This window comes from Primulina tabacum, chromosome 1, assembly GCF_025594145.1.
Source record: "Primulina tabacum isolate GXHZ01 chromosome 1, ASM2559414v2, whole genome shotgun sequence".
In the NCBI taxonomy this organism is placed as follows: domain Eukaryota; kingdom Viridiplantae; phylum Streptophyta; class Magnoliopsida; order Lamiales; family Gesneriaceae; genus Primulina; species Primulina tabacum.
The window spans coordinates 6,841,605-6,867,212 of NC_134550.1; the positions used below are offsets into that span (position 1 = coordinate 6,841,605).

A 25,608-nucleotide genomic window follows, 5' to 3' on the forward strand; every position below is an offset into this window, starting at 1 on the left:
ATATTAAGACTATATATATTTGAACAACGATATTAAATTTGAGTGCTTTTTTTTAATATAAAAATGATGAGTTGACCTGTCTAATCTTTGACAAAAACTTGTGTGAGACGGTCTCACGGGTCGTATTTGTGAGACGGATCTCTTATTTGGGTCATCCATGAAAAAGTATTACTTTTTATGCCAAGAATATTATTTTTTATTGTGAATATCCGTAGGATTGACCCGTCTCACAGATTAAGATCCATGAGATGGTCTCACATGAGACTCACTCCTAATCTTTAACTCGAAATAGATTAAGTTGGATTGAAGTTTTTCTAACATGTCAATTCGGTATCAATTTAATAGGGAGGTTGGGACACGACGTCTCATTTTGATAGCTCTAACAAAAATGCCGCCCAATGATGTAAGTAATGTTGGTCTCACGGACGATAATTTGAGATAATAAATATGAAAATAAAGAATAAATTGTATATCAAGATTTACGTGGAAAACCCTTAAAAATTATTAGGGTAAAAACCACGGGCAAGATGAAAAGATTTCCACTATATAGTTTATGGTGTACAACTTACTCACTGTATTTCCAAAGAGAACATACACTTTCTTGATATGGGAGAACAAAATACATCACAAATATTATATAACTAAGCACTCAAATGCTATAGGATGAGAGAAAACTCGAATAAGAGATGATTACAAAATGAGGTGAGAGAGCTCTATTTATAGATCTCCTTGTTCGAACGAAGACGAATTAAAAACGCGTACTTTGAGTTTCTACGTAAATGAATGTGTTCTCACCTCATTCAACTTTGTTGACCAAATCCTCCAATTACGTTTGCCGACAAGTAAAAGGAAATTAAATACATATATATCAAAAAACACACACAAACACACACACTTACACATTTACACATAAATGCCGTGTCGATCATAATTCTTAAAAATCAATTTTGAAGTCGGTGTGGCTAACATTTTATATGAGATAATTTGTTGGCTAATAAATTCTACTCCCGTATGAGCCTCAATAATCCAAGCACAATGACTTATTTGTTGATTGAATCGATTCTCATGTTGTTTAGTTACAAAGCCATTGGATAGAAAAATGGACACAAGAAAAACTATTTTTGTTCGAAACCAAAGAACAAACGATGTTATATCGTACCGCATGATTTATTTCTAATATTGATCGGAACAACTCGTTTGATCCTCTAGATATCTAACAAAAAATTGTAATCCTTTCCATTTTTCTTCCCCAAATTGGATTCTATAAATCTACAAACATAAGATTCCATCAACGATACTAAGTATTTGCTCGAATTATTGATTCTCATACACAAGTAAGAACTGACTAAACAACAAATTTCATACAATTATCAGCTACACACGATAACTCCAAATTTGTTTATCTTTTGAGACGAAGTCTAGTTTATAAATGACGAGAATTATAAAGACACAATCGATGACATATTTTTAAGGGGGAAAAAACCAAATTATATCTCACCATTTCCATTAGATCGTACTCGGACTATGGTCGAACCCTCCCCGCACAGCCATCCGTGCTCCTTTTTGTGACGATGGCTCAATGAAATTTGACACTTTATATAGAGATTCGGCTGCCATGTATAAATTCATGCATTCTCCCAATTTTATTATGGATTGAAAGTCACAATATCTTTGACTGGTGTTGGGAAGAATTGCATTCATAATTCAAACAAAAGTTTGACTGATTGGGAGGGAAAATGGTAGCTTGGATAAACTATTAGTAAATCTTGTGCACCTGTTCTATGTTTATAGATCGGTTTTTTCGTATAATATGTTTCTTTGTTTAATAATTTATATGTTAACAAATTTAGAAATTTTATTTAAATGAAGAACTTGGAAAACATTTCTTTTGTAAGACTCTTTGATAATCAATTAGAATAATTATTTAAGTTAAAATCTTATTTTTTTTTATTATCAAAGGTGATATTATCATTTGTGAATACACCATGAGATCAAGGTAATTCCTCCGTATCACTTATACATTATATTGTAATAATAGTAATATAAGATAGTTTAGATAATTATTTCAATCTCCAAAATGAAATAATATCTACTAAATTTAAAATAAAATGTACACTGAGGATTTTGTAGATTTTAAAAAAATAAAAATCGAAGCTTCCATTTTTTGTATTATAGAAAATAAAGATGAACATTTGTTTTTCTGGTACGATCGAATGTTTGATGTTCATTTGGATTGGTGCGAATCGAGGTGGGTTGTAATAACTATAAATCAGATATTTTCAGAAATTTATGTTTTGATATATTTTCATCCATAATTAATTACTATGACCGTTTATATTAGAATATTTTGTTAATATAATATAATTATATTAAAGTATATTAACTTGATATATTTCAATTTTTTTGAACTTCTATTTTAAAACAATATATTTCGAGTTAGCTCGAACTCATATATTTAATTATTTGAGTATAGAATCAAGCTCGAGCTCGAATTTTAGCTTTTAATTTTTTTCTTGACATTTAGTTCAATTCGATTGATTTAACCATACAACGATCCGATAAATTCATGTACTTCGAAATCTCGCCTTTTTTAAACTACATTCAGATTACCACTCATAGCATTTTGTATAAAACATAATGACATTCTTGTGAAATTCAGCAAGAATCAAGATAAAATAGACTAACCTTAGGTTAAATCAAATATATTTTAATGTAATTTGGAGATCTTAATTCAATATTATGTTATTATTTTTTCTTTTAATCTCATTCTTGTGTGCTAATAAAGGTTTTCGAGTTTCAGATTTGCATATGAACTAACATTATAAATGAATCGAGTCAAATTGTGCTTTTTTCAAGAAAACAAAAATATATTTGATTCGTATTCGAAATTATCCAATTGAGCTGAATTCGAATATATTTGAATTATTTTCGAGTCAAACTCGATCTTAAATTGTTTTATTCGACTGTTCATGAACACGGATAATGTTAATATTTTATTAATATAATATAATTATATATTAAATAAATATATTTAAACATTCATGTTCGAATATTTTGAAGCTAACTGCAGCATTGGTTCAAATCACAACAAAAATATTAAAATTTTGAATTTCAATTCAACTCGAACTCAGATCGAATATAATTAACTTCAGTCGAATTTGAGTGTTAAAATGTTTTTTGTTTTTTGTTTTTTGTTTTTTTTTTTTTGTGTGGTCGATTTATGGTTTTACCCGGTTATCTATGAGCTGGCCGAAGTGGTGACTATTCATATATATTTTCACGAGCTGGACTCTAAACGAAAGAGGAATCAATTTAATCAAGGAATGAGGACCCATTATTGGGTTAGAGCTTCTGCTTCCGATTTCACTGGATCCATCCCTCAGCCGAGAAGGCATGATTCTCACTTTTCCTTGTTACAAGTTTTCCCACTTGATTCTGTAGTTCTTGTATAATTTGATGTTCATAACAAGTTAACCGCGTGGATGGATTGATAAATATTTCAGTGATAATATTGAAATTTGTTGGTAATTGCAGCGGTCACACTGCTGTAAACATCGGCAAGTCAAAGATCGTATTTTTCGGTGGTTTAGTGGACAAGAAATTCCTCAACGATGTCACTGTTTATGACATTGGTAATTTTATGGTCTCATATGCTGTCTGAATCCATCATTATCTTTTCGGATACTTAAAATTTGCTTTTTTGTGGGTTGCGTTGTGACGCTGATTTGTATTTCTAGTTATGCATAAATATCGTCTGTTCTGTCCCATTATCTGTTTGCGAGGAAAAGTATATAGTTTACATGGGGCTTTGGCGAGGTGGGTGGAATTTACTTGGTTTCAGGGATGACAATTGTAAACTAAATTCTTTGTCCGCTTTAGATACCGTTATCATCTGGTTATGGAGTACTAGGAGCCTTGTTATGATTCTGCTAGAATAAGATGATCTAAAAGTTGTTATTTTCAAACATTTGAATCGGTATCTTTCTAATGTAAATTGATATATAAATATATTTTTGATGTTGCACCCTGCAGAGAAAAAATTATGGTTTCAGCCTAAGTGCACAGGCAGTGGATCTGATGGACAACTGGGCCCGAGCCCACGTGCTTTTCATATTGCGGTCGCAATTGATTGTCATATGTTCATTTTTGGTGGAAGGCTTGGTGGAAATAGGTATTATGCCGCAATTCGTTTTCTGTAGCTTGTTAATCACTAAAGCTTGTCTAGAATTGTTTTGTTTACCAGAAAGTTTTTGATTTACAGGTTGGGTGATTTTTGGGTCTTAGATACTGGTAAGCTTCCATTAGTGCCATAGTAGATACTCTACAATGATGGGAGCTAAATACGTAAAGGCTTTTTGCTGATGTCCTCTCGGTGACAGATATATGGCAATGGTCAGAACTCACAAGTTTTGGTGATTTACCCTCGTCAAGGGATTTTGCAGCTGCTTCACCTGTTGGAAACCGTAAAATTGTGATGTAGGAATTTTTTCTCTCTCTTTTATATGATAATTCATTTGGCTTTGTCCTATGTTTTGGGTTCGATAAACTTAATTGGATGCAGGTATGGTGGGTGGGATGGCAAGAAGTGGCTCTCAGATGTCTACATCTTAGACACAAGTAATTTTATTTTTAGTTTCACTTTATTCTTCTGTTTTATCATATTTTATTTGAATTCTAGTTTCCTTCTCTTGGAACAGTTTCACTCGAGTGGATGGAGTTATCAGTTTCAGGGACTTTACCTCCACCAAGATGTGGCCATTCTGTCACGATGATTGAGAAGCGCTTGCTCGTGTATGGTGGCAGAGGTAATTTTGCATTCTTTAATTGCTACTAAGGTGGGCAAAGTTTTCTTTGTTAAACAATCTTTTTTCTTAAGAATTAAGGAAACATAATCATTTGCATATGGAACACACTTCTGTTGTTTGATTGACTGTTATTGGGGTCTAACCTAGATCTTACTTTGGTGACCACCTGAATAAAAGATGACATTTTTGTGATGTCTGAAAATTCACGCTTCCATAGTGTTTAATGGACTGTGATTGGAGTCTAGCTTAGAAAGAAAATGGTTTCTCACTTTTGGTGACCACCTTAATAAAATAGATGGTACGTGTGATTCACTAAAGCCTTAGTTTTTCACTGATTTATAATATTTCATGCTATCACTTCTAAGCTTATGTTTGCTTCAATTCTCATCAAAGAAAAAATATGGCGAATTATTTGCTGTCCATTTTTTTATTGGACTCGCTGTTCCAGTGTTCCTCTCTCCATGTTTGGATCTTACATTTTTATTAAGGGATGTACACAAATGTACACTCATTTCCTAAAGTAAAATTTGCTTTTAAAATTTGCATGACATAACTGTCCTTATTCTTTGGCCATTACTTCAAAGTCAAAAGGGGACTATCATGATGCACAAAAAAATCATGTTTTCCTCGCATCTCAAATTGGGCAACTGAGAATGATAATATTTTTATGCGCTTAAATGCAGCTTTGTGGATTTTAATTATCTTTCGAACTATTGCAGGTGGTGGAGGACCAATTATGGGTGATCTATGGGCTTTAAAGGGCCTTATTGAAGAAGGTATATCTCAAGCTCTTTTTCTTAATACTCTCATGTAGCAGAAGCAATAAAAAAGCTTTATTCTTGGCATTCTGTAGGAATGGAAAAAACTTGTTATGTATCAAAGTAGTAATATTCATGGTTCCGACTGTGGATTCTCTTTACTTGACATGCTATCAAGTAATTGTATGACTTTCTTGTGGAAGGAAGAGAATGAAGCTCCTGGTTGGACCCAATTGAAGCTTCCAGGGCAAGCACCTTCGGCCCGTTGTGGACACACAATTACATCTGGAGGGTACTATGTAAGTAAACTCATTTAATATTTATTGACTGCATATTCAATTTGTTAGCAAATTAAACTTTTAATTGAAACCCAACGAAATCCATCTCAACAAAAAAATTTGGTCATACTTAGCCGTTTAGGTTAAATGGAACCTCTTATTTGGGCTATGTTCCACAATCTGAACGAAAGGAGTACCATATTGAAGATCTAGAAGGGAATTTGTCATTCAAAGGAGTCTTGCAAGCTTGTAACTTCTGATTAATAATCTGTTTTGGGTTACGAGGGAAGTAAGATAGAGATTGGTAGATACTTACTCCTTTCATTACTTGATAGCTGCACATCTTGTTGAAATGTTCAAAATTTTTGCTTACTAACTCATGGGAAATGCAAATTGTGGTTTCATGAGAAGATGGGTAATAAGACATGAAAATTTACCTTCAATTTTTAGCTAACATGACTTATTTTTGTAGCTTCGACACACTAATTATCGCAATTTATATGGATAGTTACATTCTATCTGAGCATACCAACTTTCAATATGTTAATGTTTTGACCAGATGCATTGTCAAACTAAAGGCATATTATCCTATGTTTGCACAATTTTCAGAGAGTACATTTATATTTGGCTTCATTTCATCTCACTCCTTGATACGATCCTTCAAACCACGAAAAGCAAACGCGCTCAAAACGGAGTCACGCCCTCGATTTGATGAAATAAAGAAACGGTTGTGTTGTCTCGATCTTTTTGAACAAGTAAGGTTGTAATATTCACCTCTAAATTTTTAGGAATTTAGCAACAAATATTAACGAAGGATAAACAATCGAAATTCAAGCGAACCTTCAAAGAACTCGTCTTTGACAATCCGAGTGAAGAACAATCGACAAACGCCACAAAGTATTAAACTTTGACAAGTTTGATTTGAGAAACACACGAAGGTGTATACAAAGCCAAACTTTGAAATTGGAAGAAAAACTCACCAATATGATTAAACTCAAGAATTAATTGTTTACAATCATTAATTTTCGTCCATATATTGTGTACAAATAAAAAAGATATCAAATCTAATTACCAAAACAAATAGGACTCTAAAATAGGAAAGAAATAATTCTGAAATTGCGCCGCGCGCATATGCGCGGAAGTTACTGTCTTCGCATTTTCCTCGTACGCATATGCGCGCCCCAATCTCGCGCATATGCGCGAAGTCTTCTGTTCCGTGAATCTGTGCCACGCGCATATGCGCGCCCTATACCGTGCATATGCGCGGAACTCTCTGCCCGTGTCGCGCATATGAGTGTCGTAACTCACGCATGTGCGCGAGACACTCCGTCCCGCGAGCCCTTCTTGATTGCTCATGATTTGACGCGATGCCTCCTTGCACCTTCGTCCAATCCTTTGAACGCCATGCCCGGCCAGATTCATATCACTCCTCAGAGGTTCAGTTGATGAAAATATATAGAAAATTCTCGGTAAACATTTTTTTTTTCAATTTAGATGGATTCAATGAGGATCCCCTTAGTTGTGTTGATTTTTTTATTAATTCATTTATTTTATTTTTTTCTTAGATTTGGAATTGTATTTTTTTGCCATTTTTCTTTCAAGAAGATGTTAATAGTGGGCATTTCCTAGAAAAATATTTGTCTAGACTTGTCAGAAAAATATAAAATTTTCGAAGTCAACATTGAAGTGGCAGCAACTAACAAACCCGGAGTTAGTTTGTAGGTTTATTTTAAAGGAAATTTTATTTTCTTAGGAAATAAACAAGTAGAACAAAAGTCCAGCTGCCACTAGAATTAGATTGTTGTCATGGTACTTGCTCTATCCTTCCAATCCATGAAATTGCATTTATTGTCGGGGAAGGAAAAGTTGATGCGACAAAAAGAAGCGAATTCAGAATGGAATAAGAACTTTATGGAGAAGAATGTTGGCAGGCTAAAGAAAAGGTCTGGATTCTCTATAGAAGAAATTTATTAAATTGTTCAGTTTGTCATGGAACAATTGTATAGTCTTACGGGATAGAACTCCGGTCTCAGTTTCTCACTTGACCTGTGTCAGCCCATATGGTGTAAACATAACACACGTACAAGTATAGTGTTCAACATTATGATAAAAGCAGCCATGAAATAATAGAGTTACTATGCGACTCAAGAAGTACGAGTTATTTGTGACGTGCACACTCAATGGTAAAGTAGTTTTATGTGAATTTAATTATTGCTTTCACTCATATCATTGCAAGTTACTAGTTATTGTTTACTGTTTGCAGCTTTTGTTATTTGGGGGACATGGGACTGGTGGTTGGTTGAGCCGTTATGACATTTATTACAATGACTGTGTTGTTTTGGACAGGGGTAAGTGCTTTTTGTCTTACATTGAAGGTTGAACTTGAATAAAAATATTAAGCACAATATTGCGCACAAATTTACCTTGTTCTTTCAAGATCATGTATGCTTTCGCCCATATATGATTTATAAGAACAAGCACTACTCTTCAATTCTCCTGGCCATGAAATCTCTAGTCTAAGAATAGGACATCTTCTCCCCAGGTGGGGAACCTGAGGTGCTCAAATATTATTCTGCTGGCGAGTCTATCTGAATAATCAGATACATGTGCTTTACTCTTGTCATGAACTGCTATTGTTCTGCGGATGTTCTCATCCATGTACTTTACATTTATCATTTAATAGAAGATATATGTGGAAGTCACTATATGAAATTCATGTGACCGATCAAAGTTAGTTGATTATTCCGTTATTTTGATTATCCATTTTTCGTAAACACAAATTTTCATGGTTATATTTTTGTAATTGCATGCAGTGTCTGTACAGTGGACACGGTTGCCAATTAACAATGAACCACCTTCTGCTCGAGCGTATCATTCAATGAACAGTGCTGGTTCACGGTATTTATTATTTGGTGGTTTTGATGGAAAATCAACATTTGGTGATCTTTGGTGGCTTGTACCAGATGGTTCGTGGTTCTGTTATATGACTATTGGCATTGTTTTGTGGTTAAAACTCTCAGTCTGAATCATTTCCATTCATGTTTGATCTGTATATTATTATAAGCTTTTGAATTAGTAAAACCATGATCTATTCATTCATCAATGATCTAGTAGAACTACGATCTGTTCTTAACTATTTAGACCCTTGTGCTTTGTAAACGATAAAACCTGCTAGAGTATTAGTAATTGAATCTTAGTTTTTTGATATTCACTTGGTTTTTCTAGCTTGGCTAAAGTTTTTAATGGTTAGCTGGAACTTGTTTGAGTAGTCTATTGTCATACACAAACTCTACCCACATGGCCACATGTGTGTTGAGTTGCACAAACTTGACCCCAATTTATTTGTTGAAAATTTAAAAATGTTTGAACTACTTTCCATGTTCTTACAGACTTAGTTGTCAAAATAGTCGATTCATGAAAAATTATAATAGTAATAAAATATTAGCGAAGGAAGTAACAAGGGGGTGAGTATTTTGTGTTCCAGTTCAAACCGAGCTCTATTCAGCCTTTAAACAAGCTTACACGTGATTTACTCACTAGCAGATCCTCTTGCTCGCACCTTGAGTGGAAACCATGGTCAAAATGTCATTGGATAACCTCTTATTTGCACTCGAGAGTGGTCAATGTATTTTTAGTAATTAAATTCGGCTTCTCCATCAGACTGTGCTAGTGGTTTTACGTGGATTATGTTTGCTTGCAGATGACCCTATTGCGAAGAGGTTGGCAACATATCCGCCAGACGTTATTTCAGAAAGTAATACAACCATGGGCTCACAGGTAATGTCAATTGTCATGAAAATATATATTCTTCCTCTTAAATATTCCTCTTATTTTAACGTTAAGATCAGGAAGTCCAAATCTACATCGTATTGTTGCTTGTTTCAAAAAATTAGCTTCTGGGTGTATACTTAGGAAAGTGTGTTTTTTAGCGATATATTTTTTTTTATAAAAAAAATAGCATCTACATCAATGTCATGTATATTTTTATTATGTACACAAAAGTGCCTTGCAGCCTCTGGTTTCTTTTCAAATTTCGCGAGCATGTGGAATAACTAGTGCATTACAACTCTATCATACCTGAATGATGGCCTATGCTGACTCCAACACTTGTATGGACGTCATCATCCAAGTTATTTGGCATAACCTTATGGAATATGGATTTCTTGTTTTCATTCGGCATTGTTTGAAATTAAATGCTCAATTACTCTCAAATTACTGAAGTCATGTTTAATAAGTTGACAACAATTCTCTTTATGTGAAACAACATAATTCTTTCAATCACTTTACGAGAAAATTTAAAGGGAATGGTTACCCATTTTGAAATCAGACGAGAGTTTCAAATTGTCCTGTAAAATGGTTTAAATGTGTCATGGAGCTGAAATTAAGTTCCTTTTGCTGGAACAAGTGCTTGGAACTTGTGGTTCCACTTCCTCGCTAGGGGAGCCTGAGATCAAAGTCAAGCTGCACCAAGCTGCTCTTTGTCAACCTTAGAAGTTATAGGACTAAAGTTCATGCATAATTTTTCTGTGTGAGACAAGGATAAATGATGTGCCAATTTTCTGTCTGTTCTCACAGGAAGGCCAAAACGAAATACCTATGATGTTAGAGTTGCATAAACGATTAGAAATTTCGATTTCTCTTTCTAATCCGAAACCCATCTTAGATGAAATGGAAGACGAAGATTTTATCCAGCTCAGGTCAATAGTTGTTGGTGACACCACTGCTAATAACATTCAGGTTTTTCAGCATATAATTTATCTTGTTAGATTCCAACATGTAACAAAATACCTGTCATGTTTGCTGACATTTGTTTTACAATAGGCTGTGCAAGCACTTCGAGACCATTGGATGAAGTCCTCTCCACAGTCTATTACATTGAAGGAGCTTAGCCCATTATTGCATGACTATCAGCGTTTGATCGCCCGCCATCATATGTGAGATTGTACTATTCGACTTTTCGTAGTATAATATGAATTAAAAAATTTCTGTGGTGGACGAAGTCGCATTGGAATCAGACATCAGTCCAGTCTCTAGAAATAATAAAACTGATTTTAGAATTCCACAGAAAAGTTGTTGAAACTTCTCAGAGTTTTATGGCTTCTTTTTTATTCTCGAGGAAATAAGACAACTAAAAAGAAGCGAGGGGGGATTTTTGTAAATTGGAAGATTACAGTGTGGAGATTACTTAAAATTTTCCCCCGTAGCTCTGACCACAGCTGGGTGAGGGGCCTGGTCGTTCATCCAATGTGTGCTTACCAGATGCAAAAATATTCGTAAAGTTGACATAAAGAAAGTGCATAAGCTAAAAAAATCTCAAACTTAATCAGAGATTAGATAACTGATTACATAAGCTTAAATCATACTTCACACAATTCTTAAGAAATGTCGAAAAGTTTGGATTGGTCTTCTTACATGTGGTTAACAAATCAAACTGGAGCAGCTTAGCATGTAATTTGTGACCGTAATACGACAGCTAACATTCTATTACAACGTAACAATCTAATCATTGAGTGGGCCTCCCAATGATTCAGATGATTGCAATATTTCATTTTACCAGAATTCTGATGCTAGAACTTGGAAGATATACCCCAACATGCAATTGATCTAACCATCAACGGATCTGACTATTATTGTAATGCTGGTTACGATAAATGTTTTGCCTGCAATGATTTCACTCTTGCTGTGAAGAAATTTTCCAATAACAAGTTATTCAGTTGTTTGGATGTCATGTACTAGTTTATATAGTACCTATGAAATCTGACGTACATATGCCATGGCCCATTGGGTAGTGTGGCACAAATCCTCCCCATAGTGGGAAGTCCTAGGTTCAATCCCCCACCCGCACAACACGCGTAAAAAAAATAAGAATAAAAAACAAGTCTGATTTACTGGTAGATTTTGACATGTTTAATTCTGTGACAGAAAGAAGGTTGGATCCAATCTAATGCTTATGGAATCTGGTTTTCCTGGAAATAGAGTTTACGGCTTCTATCATGTTAAAGATGCTGCTCAGGTATGAGACACTACAACTCTTATTGGCAGCATGGTTGCTAATGATTTCACGTTTATACAAAACATTTTAATTATTTTTTGTGAGTTAAAATATGTAATGTGACTGTATATTTCCATCAGCTATGTAAATCTTTTTTCGAGTTTCATAGACTTGTTTGGTTGACATGGTTTTGTTTATTTCCAATGATAGGTCAGTAGAATTGTTGGAAATGGCGCAAAATTGAAACTTTAACTCACAAATTTAGACCTGTGTATTCCATGATGAGAATGAACGAGGTGGCACTAGTTATGAAAATATTGTAACTATTTAAACTTTAACTCACAAATTTACAAACTACCGTGATTGAGCTAGATTGCTAAGTTTGGCCAACCCCTATTTACACCCATCAAGGAAGAAAAACATTTCTAAACTAGAAAGTGCTGGAAACTATTTGTATGATTGAATGATTCAGTTTTATGTCTCTCTATATTTCATAGTCTAATGCCCATTTGTTTATCTGAATCTTAGTTGCGTTTAAGCGACATCCCAAATCTGTTAGCGGAGTACAAAGAGCTTGTATCATCTACAAGTGTTTCAGCAGACACGGCAGTGTTTGAAGCCTGATTGCATAGGAACAGGCTGGCAGCCTGGTTTTTAAACAGCTAAACCTCAAATGAAGAATGGAAGTTGAAGCGTTGCTTATAAATTCAAGGACCAGTAGCATGCATCATTCTGAGTAAATATTTGTGTTTCAACGTTCCCTTCGTAGTTGATGTGTTTGGATTGGACCACCACACTGCATGCATAATCATACATTCCTAGGAACGAAAGCACTTGCATGTTACAGCCTTCGCATTCCATAGACGAAAAAATATAGGCAAACTGGACAATATTAAAATTCCAAGTATATTTTAGACATTCTGAGTGGGAACACTGTTTTTGAATACCCTTTTGAGCAATCTCTCCTAGACATCAATGGCAACGTCCACCTTAGGGTGCGTTATCTCTTGCTTGTCATGATCCATCACATGTTTTTTTTCTCATGCTGAACTCTTCCAACTCCATTCTGAAATTCAACTTGGTTCATCAACTGCAAGTATTAGGGAAAAAATGGAAAATCTCAGAAGATCATGGATGTATTTTATTTTATTTTCCCCACATTTTCATGTCAAATGAGTAAATGTCAAATTTATCTGAAGGACTTGGGGGAGGCTGCCATTTTTTTTTAAATAGCAGGAGACTATAAATAATCATATTATTTTCATTTTCATATTTAAAATTCGTTTTCACCCTCTAAAATTTTTAATATATTTTTTTCGTCTCTCAATTTTATTTTTCTGGCCTCATCGCTGAGAAAAAAAAAATTTATGATTTACGTCTAATTTTTTAAACTGTGCAACAATCTAAATACCATGAACTATATTTCCAATCATCATTCCAACCGCTACAATTTATTTCTCTACAACTCCACTCTCTCAATTATCTCACTAATTTTACTCGTATAAATCCAACACATACAACATAGCAAGCTCATGAAAATTGACTAAAATCGAAAAAAATGCAATGTCCGAACTAGCGAACGATACCACAATAGACCCACTATAAAAAAGAAAACTTTACCAAAAATATACTTTCCCGATCTTTTGCCTACAAACTTGGAGTTGAGGAAAATGTAGCACCCTTTGGACCAAGTCGGATTGGATACTATCTCTATTTAACAACAAATTCACGCCCATAAATGAATAACTCGTGTCCTTTAACAGAATTTGAAGGCAAAAGATCAATCCCACACAATCTGACCAATTCCTCCGCAACCACATCAACCTCTTCCTCCCCTTTCTCCCTCATCTTTTCACTCAATTCCCTCACTTTCAACTTAAAACTCTGCCCACATTCCTCCACAACCACCTTCCCAATAACTCTAGCAATCTCCCCTCTCTCAAGATTCCCTTCTGATCTATTCCTCACAACTTCCTCACCAATCCCCACCTCCTCCACCAATCTCGCATTCAATGGCTGATCCAGATGCATCGGAACCGCGATGATAGGCACAGAACAATGAATCCCTTCCATCACTGAACCCCATCCACAGTGACTCAAGAACCCTCCCACGCTCGGATGTGACAAGATTCTTGCTTGTGGTGCCCATCCTTCCACCACCATTCCCCTCTCGCCAACTCTGTCAGCAAACCCTTTCGGGAGCATTTGTTGTATCTCGGTTCCCTGCCCTTGTGGAGACCTTAAAACCAATATGAAATTAGCGCTACTTTTCTCCAGCCCGAGTGCTATCTCTTCCACTTCGCTTTCTTTCAAGAAATACTCGGTTCCGAATGAAGCGAAAACAGTGGACCCTTCACTTTTCCCGTCAAGCCATTTGATGAACTTGTCATGCTCATGATTCTCCCTCGTTTCTTGATACTGAAACAGAGTGCCCACCGGGACAAATTTCTTTCCAGTTATGAAGGAGAGATAGTCAATATACTTCCCCTCTATCTCTCGAAATGACTTGATTAGCACGATTTGGCAAGAACGGTTTACACATTCCCTCAATCTTTCAAAATCACTAGCCTCGATTCCTGTGGACTTCGGGACAAAAGAGTACCTGCCACACTCGCTCTCCCGGAAGTATATACCCGGAAAAGGGTAGTCCGAAGTGGGCTTTTCGAAACAATGGTGCATGAAATAAGAAGATGATGCCGCGCCCGGACTCAGAAACAGCACCGCTGGGATATTATGCGCTGCAGCTTCCTCCGGCACCGATGGGTGGAGGAAATCGTATATAACCAAGTCTGGCTTGAGGGTTCTGAGGAGGGTGGAGATGCGTGGCCTGCACAAGTCCATAGCTTTCTTGAGAGCTGGCATGAGGTGGGGAGGTAAGCCATTGGTGGTGTGGTAATGAGACGGAAGATCAGGGCTTGTTGGGATATGAAGATCAACCAATTTTATCGAAACCGAGTCTTTTTCTGAGAGCTTTCCTCTGATGGAACCGAGGTTTATTTGCGAAGAAGCCATGTAGACGATGGAGTTTCTGTTTGTGAGAGATTTAGCTAGTTGCAGAAATGGCGAGATATGGCCATAAGCCAGCCATGGAAACATCAAAATTCTGATGCTCCTCTTTCTGGTATCCATAAATCACTCTTCGGATCGTTAATTTGATCGAACTTTTGTAGGAAAGAAGAAACAAGGAAACTTAGATTTGTAAACAGAAGCATAAATGGATAAACTACTGATATATGGTATGAAACGTGGCTGTTGCAAGAAGAATGCATGAAATTAAGCCAGGTGGAGTTGAAGCTGGAAGGAAGGTTGCAAGGTGTGTTTCATTTGTTTGTTTGTTTATTATTTTATTTTTTAAATCACACATGTCCATTGATTCATCTCCAACGATTCAGTCAATACACAATATTTCTAAAGGTTGATGAAAACATATAGTTAAACCATTCCTCAATAACACCATTCGTAATAGCTTTCCGTCGCTAAATGATGAGGTGTTTTGTTCGACGCTCTTCTCGCATATCGAAATGATATAAAATATGAAGATTCCAAGTAAGATCTGATTTTCGTAATGATCCACTGTTCTACGTCACGATCTTCACATTTTGATACTTCATAACCGAAAATATGATATAAATTTGACGCATTAGAAAATAAAGACTCACGACATAAATATAGTTATCGCACGTTTCTCTTTTCCTACAAAATACTAAATAGGACAGTTTCCTTGGATACATCAACCTTAAATAAAATGGGAAAGAAAAAGAAAGAACCAAAGCCTTCTTCATTCCATCATCCACCTTCTTCTCCAACAACAATCGTAACGCTATTTTTACACCATTAATCAGCCCTTCATTCTTCCATAATCCTTATGGTTTTCAGAAAATTCGTGCCATCTGTTACTTTTTACGTTAAAATTATACGTACAAATTAATCTGTATATCTACACAGATTGAAAGATCCATTTATACGTAGGGAATCGATCAACATTGGTAAGATTTTTCATGCAATCGTCGTCTTCATCGTCATCAAGGAAGATCGAGGCTGCTATGTTCAACACGCCATTCGTCCTCTCATTTGCTCTCCTGCTCTCGTTCCCGTTGCTTTTCCTCTTTGTCCCACGGATTCTGCCGCCGAGACACGTCGAAATCTCCCTCCCCGACGAGCTCGACGACCTCGCCCTCTTCCGCCGCGCCACCCTCGCGTCCCTCGGCGGCCCCGCCGCCGTATCCCACCTCGGGACCGGCAACGCCAAGCCAAAGATCGCGTTCCTCTTCCTCACCAACACTGATCTTCATTTCGCACCCCTTTGGCAGCTCTTCTTCCGGAACAACGAGCCCCTGTACAACATCTACATTCACGCTGATCCCTCCTCCAAGATCGCGCCCCCGGAGGGGGTTTTCTCCGGACGTTTCATCGCAGCCAAGAAGACCCAACGCGCCACCCCGTCCCTCGTCTCCGCCGCCCGGCGCCTCCTGGCCACCGCTCTCCTCGACGACCCTTTGAATTCTTACTTCGCCCTCGTTTCCCAACACTGCATCCCTCTGCACTCCTTCAAATTCATGTACAACTCCCTTTTCCTCAAACCTATCGCTGATCCATCTCCATCCACACCTATGTACCGTAGCTTCATCGAAATATTATCCCACGAGCCCCAACTGTGGGACAGATACGTGGCCAGGGGAAAAAATGCAATGTTGCCGGAGGTTCCATTCGATCGGTTTCGGATTGGATCACAGTTCTTCGTTCTAACCCGGCAACACGCTCTGGTGGTGATAAGGGATCGGAGATTATGGCGCAAGTTTAGGCTGCCGTGCTTGAAGGTCGATTCTTGTTATCCGGAGGAGCATTATTTTCCAACCCTTTTGTCGATGGAGGATCCCGATGGATGCACTCATCATACTCTCACAAGGGTCGATTGGACTGGTAGTATAGGTGGTCATCCGCATACATACAGGCATGTCGAGGTTTCCTCGACTCTCATCGACGAGCTACGGACCTCGAATTCGAGTTATTCGTACATGTTTGCCAGGAAATTTTCACCAGAGTGCTTGCAGCCGTTGCTGGACATCGCGGAGAAGGTCATTTTCAGTGACTGAGGCAAGCATTGATCTTCCTTTTTAACTTTGAGTTGGAGATGAGAAATTTTGAAAAATAGCATTTTCTCTACATGAATTTTTAAAAATAGCATTATGTAATGTACCGGATTGCATTACATGTTTAAATAAATATGACGAGAATTGATTTAATCACTCGCCACTAACTCTGATTTTCAAAAGTCTCTCTCTTTTTGCCTTCTGATTTCTTTGGTGCTAAGATGATGCCACCTTTCTATTTTTGGTTCTTGGTTCCAACGTTTGGGGAAGATGGCTTTTATGAAAAATAATCTCAGTAGAAATGCAAGATTCTATTTCTGAAATAATTTCCAACTTATTACATGGATGATAAACTGGACAAATCCTTGTCTGATATTTATTTCTATCGGTGTTTGAAGTATCAAAGTGTTCTGAGAAGTTTTTATACGAAATATTGTCTGTTGTTCTACGTATATCGAATCGTTTTTATAACAATGGGGATCTCTTCGCAGGTAAATTGTGAACAATAGATGAAGCTTACGGTGGTGTGCGTGTACATAGGCGGCGACAGGGCGGACTTAGAGTGGAGTTGAGCCATCAAGAGATCATGTCTACTCTGTTTTCCTTGTATCTATTCATTCAACTTTCGAAGAATAGGGAATCTCCCATTTGCTTCTCCCGCCAGCTCCCCCTTTCATTATCCTACCTTGTGTATATATATACACCAGAAAAGTGCTCACGTGACGAAACTGGTGAAAATATATGAATGAAATTTTTATAATATTTAAATGAATTAAAATATAGCTAGTAGCATTTATCAATTGAAACAAATCAAACCAAAAAAAAAAAAATCATGACCATACACGGTATATGAATCGAAAAAATTATCTTATCCGCATGACACATTTTTTAATATGCTTCTTGGTTGGTTTTGACAACTCAACAACTCTTTGTCGTAGTTTTTATAATATGTGTATAACTATTTTGGTATACTCAACAAGTATATGATCATCTTTAATACTTATTATCTTATTTAGAATCATCATCTGAGATCTGACATGCTTGTAGTTTGCTTCCCTATCACGACATTTTTTCTACATTGTTTTTATCCGGTAATCTTATATTTCGACTATTTGTTTTTTTTTTTGTTGAATGATTTTTCAGTTTATGACAATCATCAACTGTAACTCCTGAGAGAAAATTCTTTTAGTCGTGATAGTTTTTTACTTGTGAGTAAAAGTATGTATAACCTATATATCATTCAACAACATAAACTATGAATGTTGTTATAATTTTTTCAAATATCGTGATATTTGTAATATCAATTTTATATATTCATTATCAATATTATTAACAAATAGTATAAGGTTAATAAATTTTAACAATTATTTCTCAATCACTGTGAAAAATAAAACTTAAAAATCTATCAAATTACTATATATTAGAACTGTATTCTCGTTTAATTTGACGTAATTCAAGGAAGCCATCTCGTTAGTCATTGTTTTAGAAGCTTTGGAACAATGATTGCGTTCATCATATCATAAGAATAATATAATTTCAATCTCATTTGTTGTGTCTAGAACATAATATTATATTATTCATTGAAACAAAACAAATTTTCTTTTATCGAATTTACATTTTGTTTATAATATTTTATATCTTGTGGAACGATATACAAAATTAATTATTGCATTTTAAAAGTTTTGAGAAGAGACACGAATAATGTAATTAAGATATGCATATGAGATATCAAGATGATATTGGAGGAAATAAAGTGCAACTGACTCAATGTCTCACTTTACTAAAAATTCACAAAAATGATCTATTGTGTCCACAAAACTTTAAAAATTTTCTCATACCATTATAAATAGAATGAGAATCGTGTACACTTTGATTTTCATGTATTTCTTTTTCTGGATGAACAATTTTTTTCTTTTTGAAAAACGATTTTATTCTTTGAGAAATATTGACATTTTATATGACATCCATACAACATAATCAACACAAATGACATATAACAATAAAACATGTTAACGCTAGGGTAAAAACTCATCTCATTGCAAAAACACTAAATGATCAAATGAAGCATATTATTTAGTAATATTTATTTAGCAGCATATATAAAAAATCGACCAAATAACTTAAAAACAGTGTTTGATATCAGTTACATTCAAACATTTCTCTCAATCACGTATCTCAGTTTACACAAAGAGTCTGAAAATATCTCTATTCTAAATGGGAGAAAGAAGTTTTATATGAACTTAATATTTATTAATAATTTATTTTTATTTCATCCGTCTCATCTCCCTTTGTCATCCCATTATTATTTATCATTAATATGGTAGATATTTTCATGAATTTGACTGCAATGTATAAATTTAAGTAATTAAAATTAAATTAAAATAATAAATTGTTTGATTGAGTTAAGTACACTATTAATGATCTTTTTAAACAAACATAAAAAATGACTTAAATAACATCATGAATATGACGAATTGTAAAAAAAAAAAAAGTAAAATAGTAAGCTCACAAATGAAAGTCATATATTTAAGAGATATTATTATTAATAGATAATATATTATTTAGAGATATTTTTTTAGCATCATATATCGAAATTGACTAAATGCTTAAATATTTGCATTGAAATAACTTACATACAAACATTTTCTCTCAATCATATATCTATGTTGATACATAAATAGACTAAAAATATCTCTATTTTAAATGAGAAAAAGATGTTTTATATGATCTTAATATTTATTAATAATTTAATTTTTTTCAATCTCACTCTTCTCCATTCGTATTCCCAATATTACCTTAATATTCGGAATATTAACAATTTTTTAATTTATAACATTATTTTAGTAATTTTCTATGAATTTGATGTCAATGTTTAAATAACTAACGTAGAAAATAATTTAATGTTTAAATATGTAACATGTAAACTAAATGAAATTCCAAATATTAGCAATTTTTTTAAATATGTAACATTTAAACTAAATGAAATTCAAAAGTAAAATCAAATTAATAATTATCTTGATAGAATTAAGTACACTATTAATGTTCATATTAAATTAACTTAGAAAATGACTTAAAGAACCTCATGAACATAAGAAATTGTAAAATAAATGAAAGTGTAAAATAATAAGCTCACAATAATGAAATTCAAAAATAAAATCAAATTAATAATTATCTTGATGGAATTAAGTACACTATTAATGTTCATATTAAATTAACTTAGAAAATGACTTAAAGAATCTTATGAACATAAGAAATTATAAAATAAATGAAAGGGTAAAATAGTAAGCTCACAATTCAAACTCATATATTTATAATAGTATTAGATAGATATTAGATAGATTAGATTAGATATATATTCTATTTCGATCAGTCTACAACTTTGTGGTTGATGTGCTATATAAAATACCTTTATCTTTGAATTTATTTTCGTAATTATTTTGAATTTGAAACAACGTTAATATGGAAAAAAAAATAAATTTATATTTATTGAAGTCGAAACTTTCAAATTTCAAGAACATATTTGCATTCATTCGAATCAATATATTCTTCTTCTTCTTTTTCGGAGTTGTGTCCCTCGAATTCTTTGGTAGCTCCTTCCTTTCCATTCTTTGTTTCGGCATTAAACAAATCTTTTAGTATTGTAAGTAGAGAAAGAGATTGTGAAGACAAATTACTTCTTCGAAATTTTTGACTGAGAAATAATTGTAGCTCATTTGATGATCTTGTTGACATCGCTTTTCTTTTATATTTCTGTCGAACTAAACTTTGTAAAAAGTTGATTCCGCACTTTTTCTCCGTCGATCTTTCATCCAACATCCACTCATGCTGTTACGAACCTTGTGCTTGTTCACTTGAGTACAATTGAAATTAATATTTTCTGATGAGAACGGATTATTGATTTTTTTCGTCGTCGACATTCTTCTCCAAAAAATTGTCATAATAGTAAAAAATAATTCTAACGAGTCCTCACTTTGACTTGGGTCTAGAATGGTTTCCCAATTTTTTGCTTCCATATTTTTTACAAAATATTTTAAAGTATCATCATCTGTACATTCAATAAATACATAAAATATATTGAAAATCAGAACCAAAAAAAAAAAAAAAAAAAGAGTGGTAGGGTATTGAATGTCAGAAAATATATCAGTATCCTTCTCATATGTTTCTAATAAACCAACACATTTAGTTATAAAATCCCAATCGTTTTCATCTGATTGCCAAACCGATGAAACAAGTTAATTATAATATGGAGTAAGCACCTGTTTATATGTTAACATAGTAAAATATATTTCTTAACGTAATAATTTGACACGATATTTAAAATTTTCTTTTGATTCAGAAAGAGGATCATGGAAGTGTTTTATTTACACGCAAAACCAATGACATGAGATGCAAATCTAATATGAAATAATGCATCATCGAAAATAGGCTTAAGAAAATATTTTAATTGTCTCATTGTCGCATTATTATTTGATGTATTATCTAATATGATCGACATAATTTTATCTTATATATCATATAGTTTATCAGTTAAGATTAATAATGTCGTGTTACTGAACTAATGAGGAATAACAACAGGCCACAACAAGTGTGGTAAGATTAAAATCCTAAACTCAAAAGATTGTCCTTTAGAAACTTAAAAAAGGAATCTTAATGAACAAAAACAACCCTAAACGAGTGTTTGGTCGGGATGATAAGGTGAGTTTATTTTTTTTAACACACCTTATCCCTCGTTTGGTACGCGTGATTATTTAACCAAGTCAATACATCATATGAATGATTAGGTTATATTAGGTGGGTTAAAATAATATCTCATCACCTCCTATGATTATTTATCCAACTCCTAATCCTTCCTATTTTTTCCAATTTTACCATTCTCCTATATCCAAACTCACCATCACTTCCCGCCACGACCGCTGCTGCCGACCACCGACCGCCCCCGCCGGCCTACCGCCGCCTCCGGCCGACAATCGCCGCCGAATGCCGACCGATCGCCGTCGGGTGCCGCCGAGAACCAGCCGACGCCGGACCACCGACCGTCGCCGCTGACCGATAAATTCCGGCCGGCCGACAGCCGTGGACGTCGTTGACTGCTAGCCGCACCGACATTGCCGACCACTGACCGTCGCCGCCGCCGGAGTGGAAGAAGAAAAAAGAAGAAGAAAGGGCAATTTTGTCCTATCATCAAAAAATTCAAAATTATCCTACACTTAAAAATCATATCAAACATAACACCATATATTACATTCCTACAATGATCATTTTCTTTATCATTTACTTACTAATCATTAGTTTATTTTATCCTCCAAACCAATCGCAGCCTAAAACAATAAACTAAAGCAATGAATCTATCAAGGAAGGAAATGATGTAAATGGGATACTAAATCTTCTAAACTAGATCTAAAAACTTATGCTGACTTGAGATTTAATTATTAAAATAAAAAACCAAGTTGAAATTTCAGAAATTCACAATTAATTATTTTAAAAAATCTTACATAAAAAATTGTGTAAGGTAAACCAAACCCACTCATATTCCTATGGGTTTGCGTTCGATCCCGAACCGGCTCGGCGAGACCGTTTCCGGTCCGAATTTAACGCCCCGTTAAGCGTCGAGTTTTTGGCTAAAAAGTTGAAACTCGGTTTTACTACTTGGAAAATGTGGAGAAAGGCTCTGGTTTGCGGCGGCGGAGGAGGCGGAGTAATCCGCCACCGATTCTCACACCCTTTGGCACACCGTCACTGGCGCGCAATAGCATCGAGGCCATCCTCCACCGGCACGGAGGCCGTTAACTCCATGATCCTACGCTCACTTAAAGATCACTACGTTGAAGTCTCCAAAATGACTCCTCCACCCGTAATTATCTCAATCTACAGCTCATGTTTTTGTTTGTTTGTAATATTACAAAATGCTCAGGGCCACTCAAGCTGTTTGAGTAAATGATTATATGAGAAGAACTAAATGGTTTTAGAAGATGGTATTTTTAGTAAGTTTTTTTTTACAAGCGAAATTCTAAAAATCTGTGAAGGAGATTTTGTTTGCGTTAATGTATATAGGGGAAAATGGATTATCTGGGCATTGAAACATCTATTACTTGGTTTTCTTTTTCTTTTTGGTGTCTAGGGGCTTTTTGAGATGTTGGATAAATTCTTGCTTTTCTTCTATGTTGTCTTGCTTGCAGCTTGCGTTTTGGTGGGTATACCCGCGAACCTGCAAATGTTTACCTATTGCTCATTTAAACTAAAGCCTGACTTGGTGCAGTACACCTTTCGTATTACAAACCCTGAAATACTAGATGGAAGTCAACCTGTAACTTTAAAGTATGATGTCTCTGTGATATGTGATGAACTGGAGTAAACCAGTTTATTCGTCTGAAAGATAAGTAGCATAATCTATTGATTTTGTGGGCACATGCACGAGGATTGCCATTTGTGTATTTGCTTATCAAATATTAGTAATTTTACCAATGATTTTGAGATTCTTATTGTATGAAGTACCTGAGTTTGTGTGTCTGACTCACTAATCTTGTGCGCTCCTTCATATTCTACAGAAAATTAGCCCCCCTTCTCCATATACTGTTGTAAAGGGGGCACTTGATAGTGGAGGTCCAGTTCTGAAACGTATGTTCCAACATGAGGAGATAAGTTTATCAGTAATGCGACTGATAGACATTGTTCCCGGGGAATCTAGAGATGACAACGGTGATGGTGACGTCAATCAGTTATTTCTTCATGTTGATATTTCTAAACAAGGGCTAGAGGAGTCTTTGCATTTTCTCTGCGGGCTGTATCCAGATGCTTTAGGTATTCACTCAGTTTCGATGAGACCAAAAGCAGACACTTCAGGATTTCTTGTGGTACCAACTAAATACAATGGCCCTGTTTTTGAGTAAGTTGATATCCTTTTTAAAATGTTACTTCTTCGGGCTTTTGTTTTAAATCAGTTATGCTGCAGGGCAAGGTGATTGAGTTTGTTTATTTCAACTCCTGATGGTCTTGCTTCATCATACAGAATAACTTCGTTAAAATCTTTTGGTTGGAGGCTCCACCGTATTTTATTGTCACTTGAATGTTGTGATTCTGTATTTGTCAGATGTAACTAGAAATAAATTCTTTATTTTTAAGAATTCAATACTTTAACGTCTCATGGTTTGTCTCACATCGCTCGTGAAAGGCCTGACAGTGGGTTTATAACCTCTTGAGCACCCTCCCCTCAAATGGCTAGCATTTTGGGGGTTTGTACTACACTTCTGCCCAAGGGTTGTAACAAATAGACTAGCAAAAGATTTTGATATAATTTTTTGGGACTAGTGCATGAAACAATGATAAAGGAAAGGCAAAAGAAAATAATATTAAAAAGTCTTTATATTGTACTTTATTGGAGCTACTGCTTCCCAAGGGCTAAAGTTCATGCACATTTGAAAAGAAATATAAATAAAAACTCAGGTAACTACTACCTTGCTGTCTTGCTCAATGGTTTTCAGCTTTCAAACATCTCTTATGCGATGTTGATACCACAGCTGGTCCATTACTAAAAACCAGTCTGAAGTTGAAAAAAAATCCTTGGATTAAAACTTTTGAAAAATGTTCTTGTGTTGTATTTTGCTTGTCTTCCTCCCTCTCCATTACACAAGCTGCATCATAACTATCCTGTATCTTTGCCACCAGTATAATTGGTTTTGAAGGCCCTGTAGCATGCAAATTGCAAAATCATTAATATAGGCAACTTGACATTTACAGGCAATACATAAACTCTCTCCAAACCACTGCATTCAATTGTATTAGCCTTTTGCTTAAGTGCTAAGAAGGGAACTGTGACGAACCAGCTGTAGGAGTTATTGGACACATTTCTGTTGAAATTTCTCTTTTTAGTTAGAGTCGTGAGTCGCAGATAGGCACCTTAAAGGTTATAAAATCCGTCTTTCATAAGTTGTAGCCTCATTATGAGATAATTTTGTCATGTCTATGTTGTAGAATATTATCCCTTTCAATTCGATAGGCTCGGGGTCATCTTTTACGTTGCTCTTAGGCTCTAGGGATGTGTGCCTGATTGTGTCTTTTGGCTGCGAGGTTGTTTTGCCATTTTAATTTCCGTTTTGTACCATTACATGCTGTAACCTTTTATGTTATTTTTTGAGTTGTGAAATCCTATTCTGTTGGTGCAGTGGCGATTTCACCATTAATGCTTTGATTTTGACATGTTTTTCTAAATCTTCATTCTATTCTATCAATAGAATCTTGAAACTTATGGTAGAACTTCAGGGAATTGCCTTAAATGACGTATCGTACATGTATAAACAATTGGCAGAGAAGTCGATGAGAAGCTTCGAGATGCTCTTCATGGTTACATTGAAGAACGAGGGATAAATGAGAGCCTTTTTCCATTTCTACAAGCTTGGCTTTATGTGAAAGATCACAGGGATCTCATGCGCTGGTTCAAAACTGTTGGCCTATTTGTAAATGAGAACCAAAGAACTTTACCAGCTTAATGGTGGATTTCAAAATGGTTTTATGATTGAGTAGGAGTTGGGACGGTTGGAAGATTCTGCTTCTTCAAACGACAGCAATTTTCAAGAATATATTGAATCTATGAATTAAACATCTTGTCTCTGTTTATTACAGTGTTTTGTTCCTGAAATAACATGCCGCGTGTTTTGACTTAATACAGAAATATTAGAATGTTTCACTTAA

The 25,608-nt window shown here is 35.0% G+C and overlaps 4 protein-coding genes across 5 annotated transcripts; 3 read left to right on the forward strand and 1 right to left on the reverse strand.

Annotated features, from left to right (window-relative positions):
• The first annotated feature begins 3,205 nt into the window (after positions 1-3,205).
• On the forward strand, positions 3,206-12,779 carry LOC142537983 (protein GLUTELIN PRECURSOR ACCUMULATION 3). The gene is made up of 16 exons (XM_075643438.1): positions 3,206-3,391; positions 3,535-3,632; positions 4,033-4,171; positions 4,262-4,290; positions 4,380-4,476; positions 4,562-4,617; positions 4,698-4,805; positions 5,525-5,581; positions 5,771-5,862; positions 8,105-8,189; positions 8,655-8,807; positions 9,542-9,618; positions 10,417-10,578; positions 10,663-10,775; positions 11,764-11,854; positions 12,362-12,779. The coding sequence occupies exons 1-16, from the start codon at positions 3,324-3,326 to the stop codon at positions 12,455-12,457; spliced, it is 1,521 nt and encodes a 506-aa protein (XP_075499553.1). The 5' UTR covers positions 3,206-3,323; the 3' UTR covers positions 12,458-12,779.
• Positions 12,780-13,241: 462 nt separating this feature from the next.
• Positions 13,242-14,999, reverse strand: LOC142537994 (UDP-glucosyltransferase 29-like). Its single transcript, XM_075643448.1, has one exon. It carries the CDS (start codon positions 14,960-14,962, stop codon positions 13,544-13,546), a length of 1,419 nt encoding a protein of 472 aa, XP_075499563.1. The 5' UTR covers positions 14,963-14,999; the 3' UTR covers positions 13,242-13,543.
• Positions 15,000-15,077: 78 nt separating this feature from the next.
• On the forward strand, positions 15,078-16,957 carry LOC142538003 (glycosyltransferase BC10-like). Its single transcript, XM_075643455.1, has 2 exons — positions 15,078-15,146; positions 15,803-16,957. The coding sequence occupies exons 1-2, from the start codon at positions 15,101-15,103 to the stop codon at positions 16,924-16,926; spliced, it is 1,170 nt and encodes a 389-aa protein (XP_075499570.1). The 5' UTR covers positions 15,078-15,100; the 3' UTR covers positions 16,927-16,957.
• Positions 16,958-22,506: 5,549 nt separating this feature from the next.
• Positions 22,507-25,608, forward strand: LOC142538015 (uncharacterized). 2 transcript variants are annotated; one of them, XM_075643467.1, is made up of 3 exons: positions 22,507-22,774; positions 23,469-23,806; positions 25,152-25,291. In XM_075643467.1, exons 1-3 carry the CDS (start codon positions 22,577-22,579, stop codon positions 25,282-25,284), a joined length of 669 nt encoding a protein of 222 aa, XP_075499582.1. In that variant the 5' UTR covers positions 22,507-22,576; the 3' UTR covers positions 25,285-25,291. The 2 variants fall into 2 exon arrangements, with proteins under 2 accessions (XP_075499582.1, XP_075499579.1); XM_075643464.1 differs by having other exon boundaries at positions 22,536-22,774; positions 25,226-25,608.

Excerpts from the sequence above, each read along its gene's own strand:
- LOC142538003 (XM_075643455.1), top strand. The coding sequence starts at position 15,101 with ATGAAATTAAGCCAGGTGGAGTTGAAGCTGGAAGGAAGGTTGCAAG. Across the intron at positions 15,147-15,802 it reads GCTGGAAGGAAGGTTGCAAG|GGAATCGATCAACATTGGTA; the intron begins GTGTGTTTCATT and ends ATTTATACGTAG.
- LOC142538015 (XM_075643464.1), top strand. The coding sequence starts at position 22,577 with ATGTGGAGAAAGGCTCTGGTTTGCGGCGGCGGAGGAGGCGGAGTAATC. Across the intron at positions 22,775-23,468 it reads CCAAAATGACTCCTCCACCC|AAAATTAGCCCCCCTTCTCC; the intron begins GTAATTATCTCA and ends CATATTCTACAG. Across the intron at positions 23,807-25,225 it reads TACAATGGCCCTGTTTTTGA|AGAAGTCGATGAGAAGCTTC; the intron begins GTAAGTTGATAT and ends AACAATTGGCAG.
- LOC142537994 (XM_075643448.1), bottom strand. The coding sequence starts at position 14,962 with ATGGATACCAGAAAGAGGAGCATCAGAATTTTGATGTTTCCATGGCTG.
- LOC142537983 (XM_075643438.1), top strand. The coding sequence starts at position 3,324 with ATGAGGACCCATTATTGGGTTAGAGCTTCTGCTTCCGATTTCACTGGA. Across the intron at positions 4,477-4,561 it reads GGAAACCGTAAAATTGTGAT|GTATGGTGGGTGGGATGGCA; the intron begins GTAGGAATTTTT and ends AATTGGATGCAG. Across the intron at positions 4,806-5,524 it reads GCTCGTGTATGGTGGCAGAG|GTGGTGGAGGACCAATTATG; the intron begins GTAATTTTGCAT and ends GAACTATTGCAG.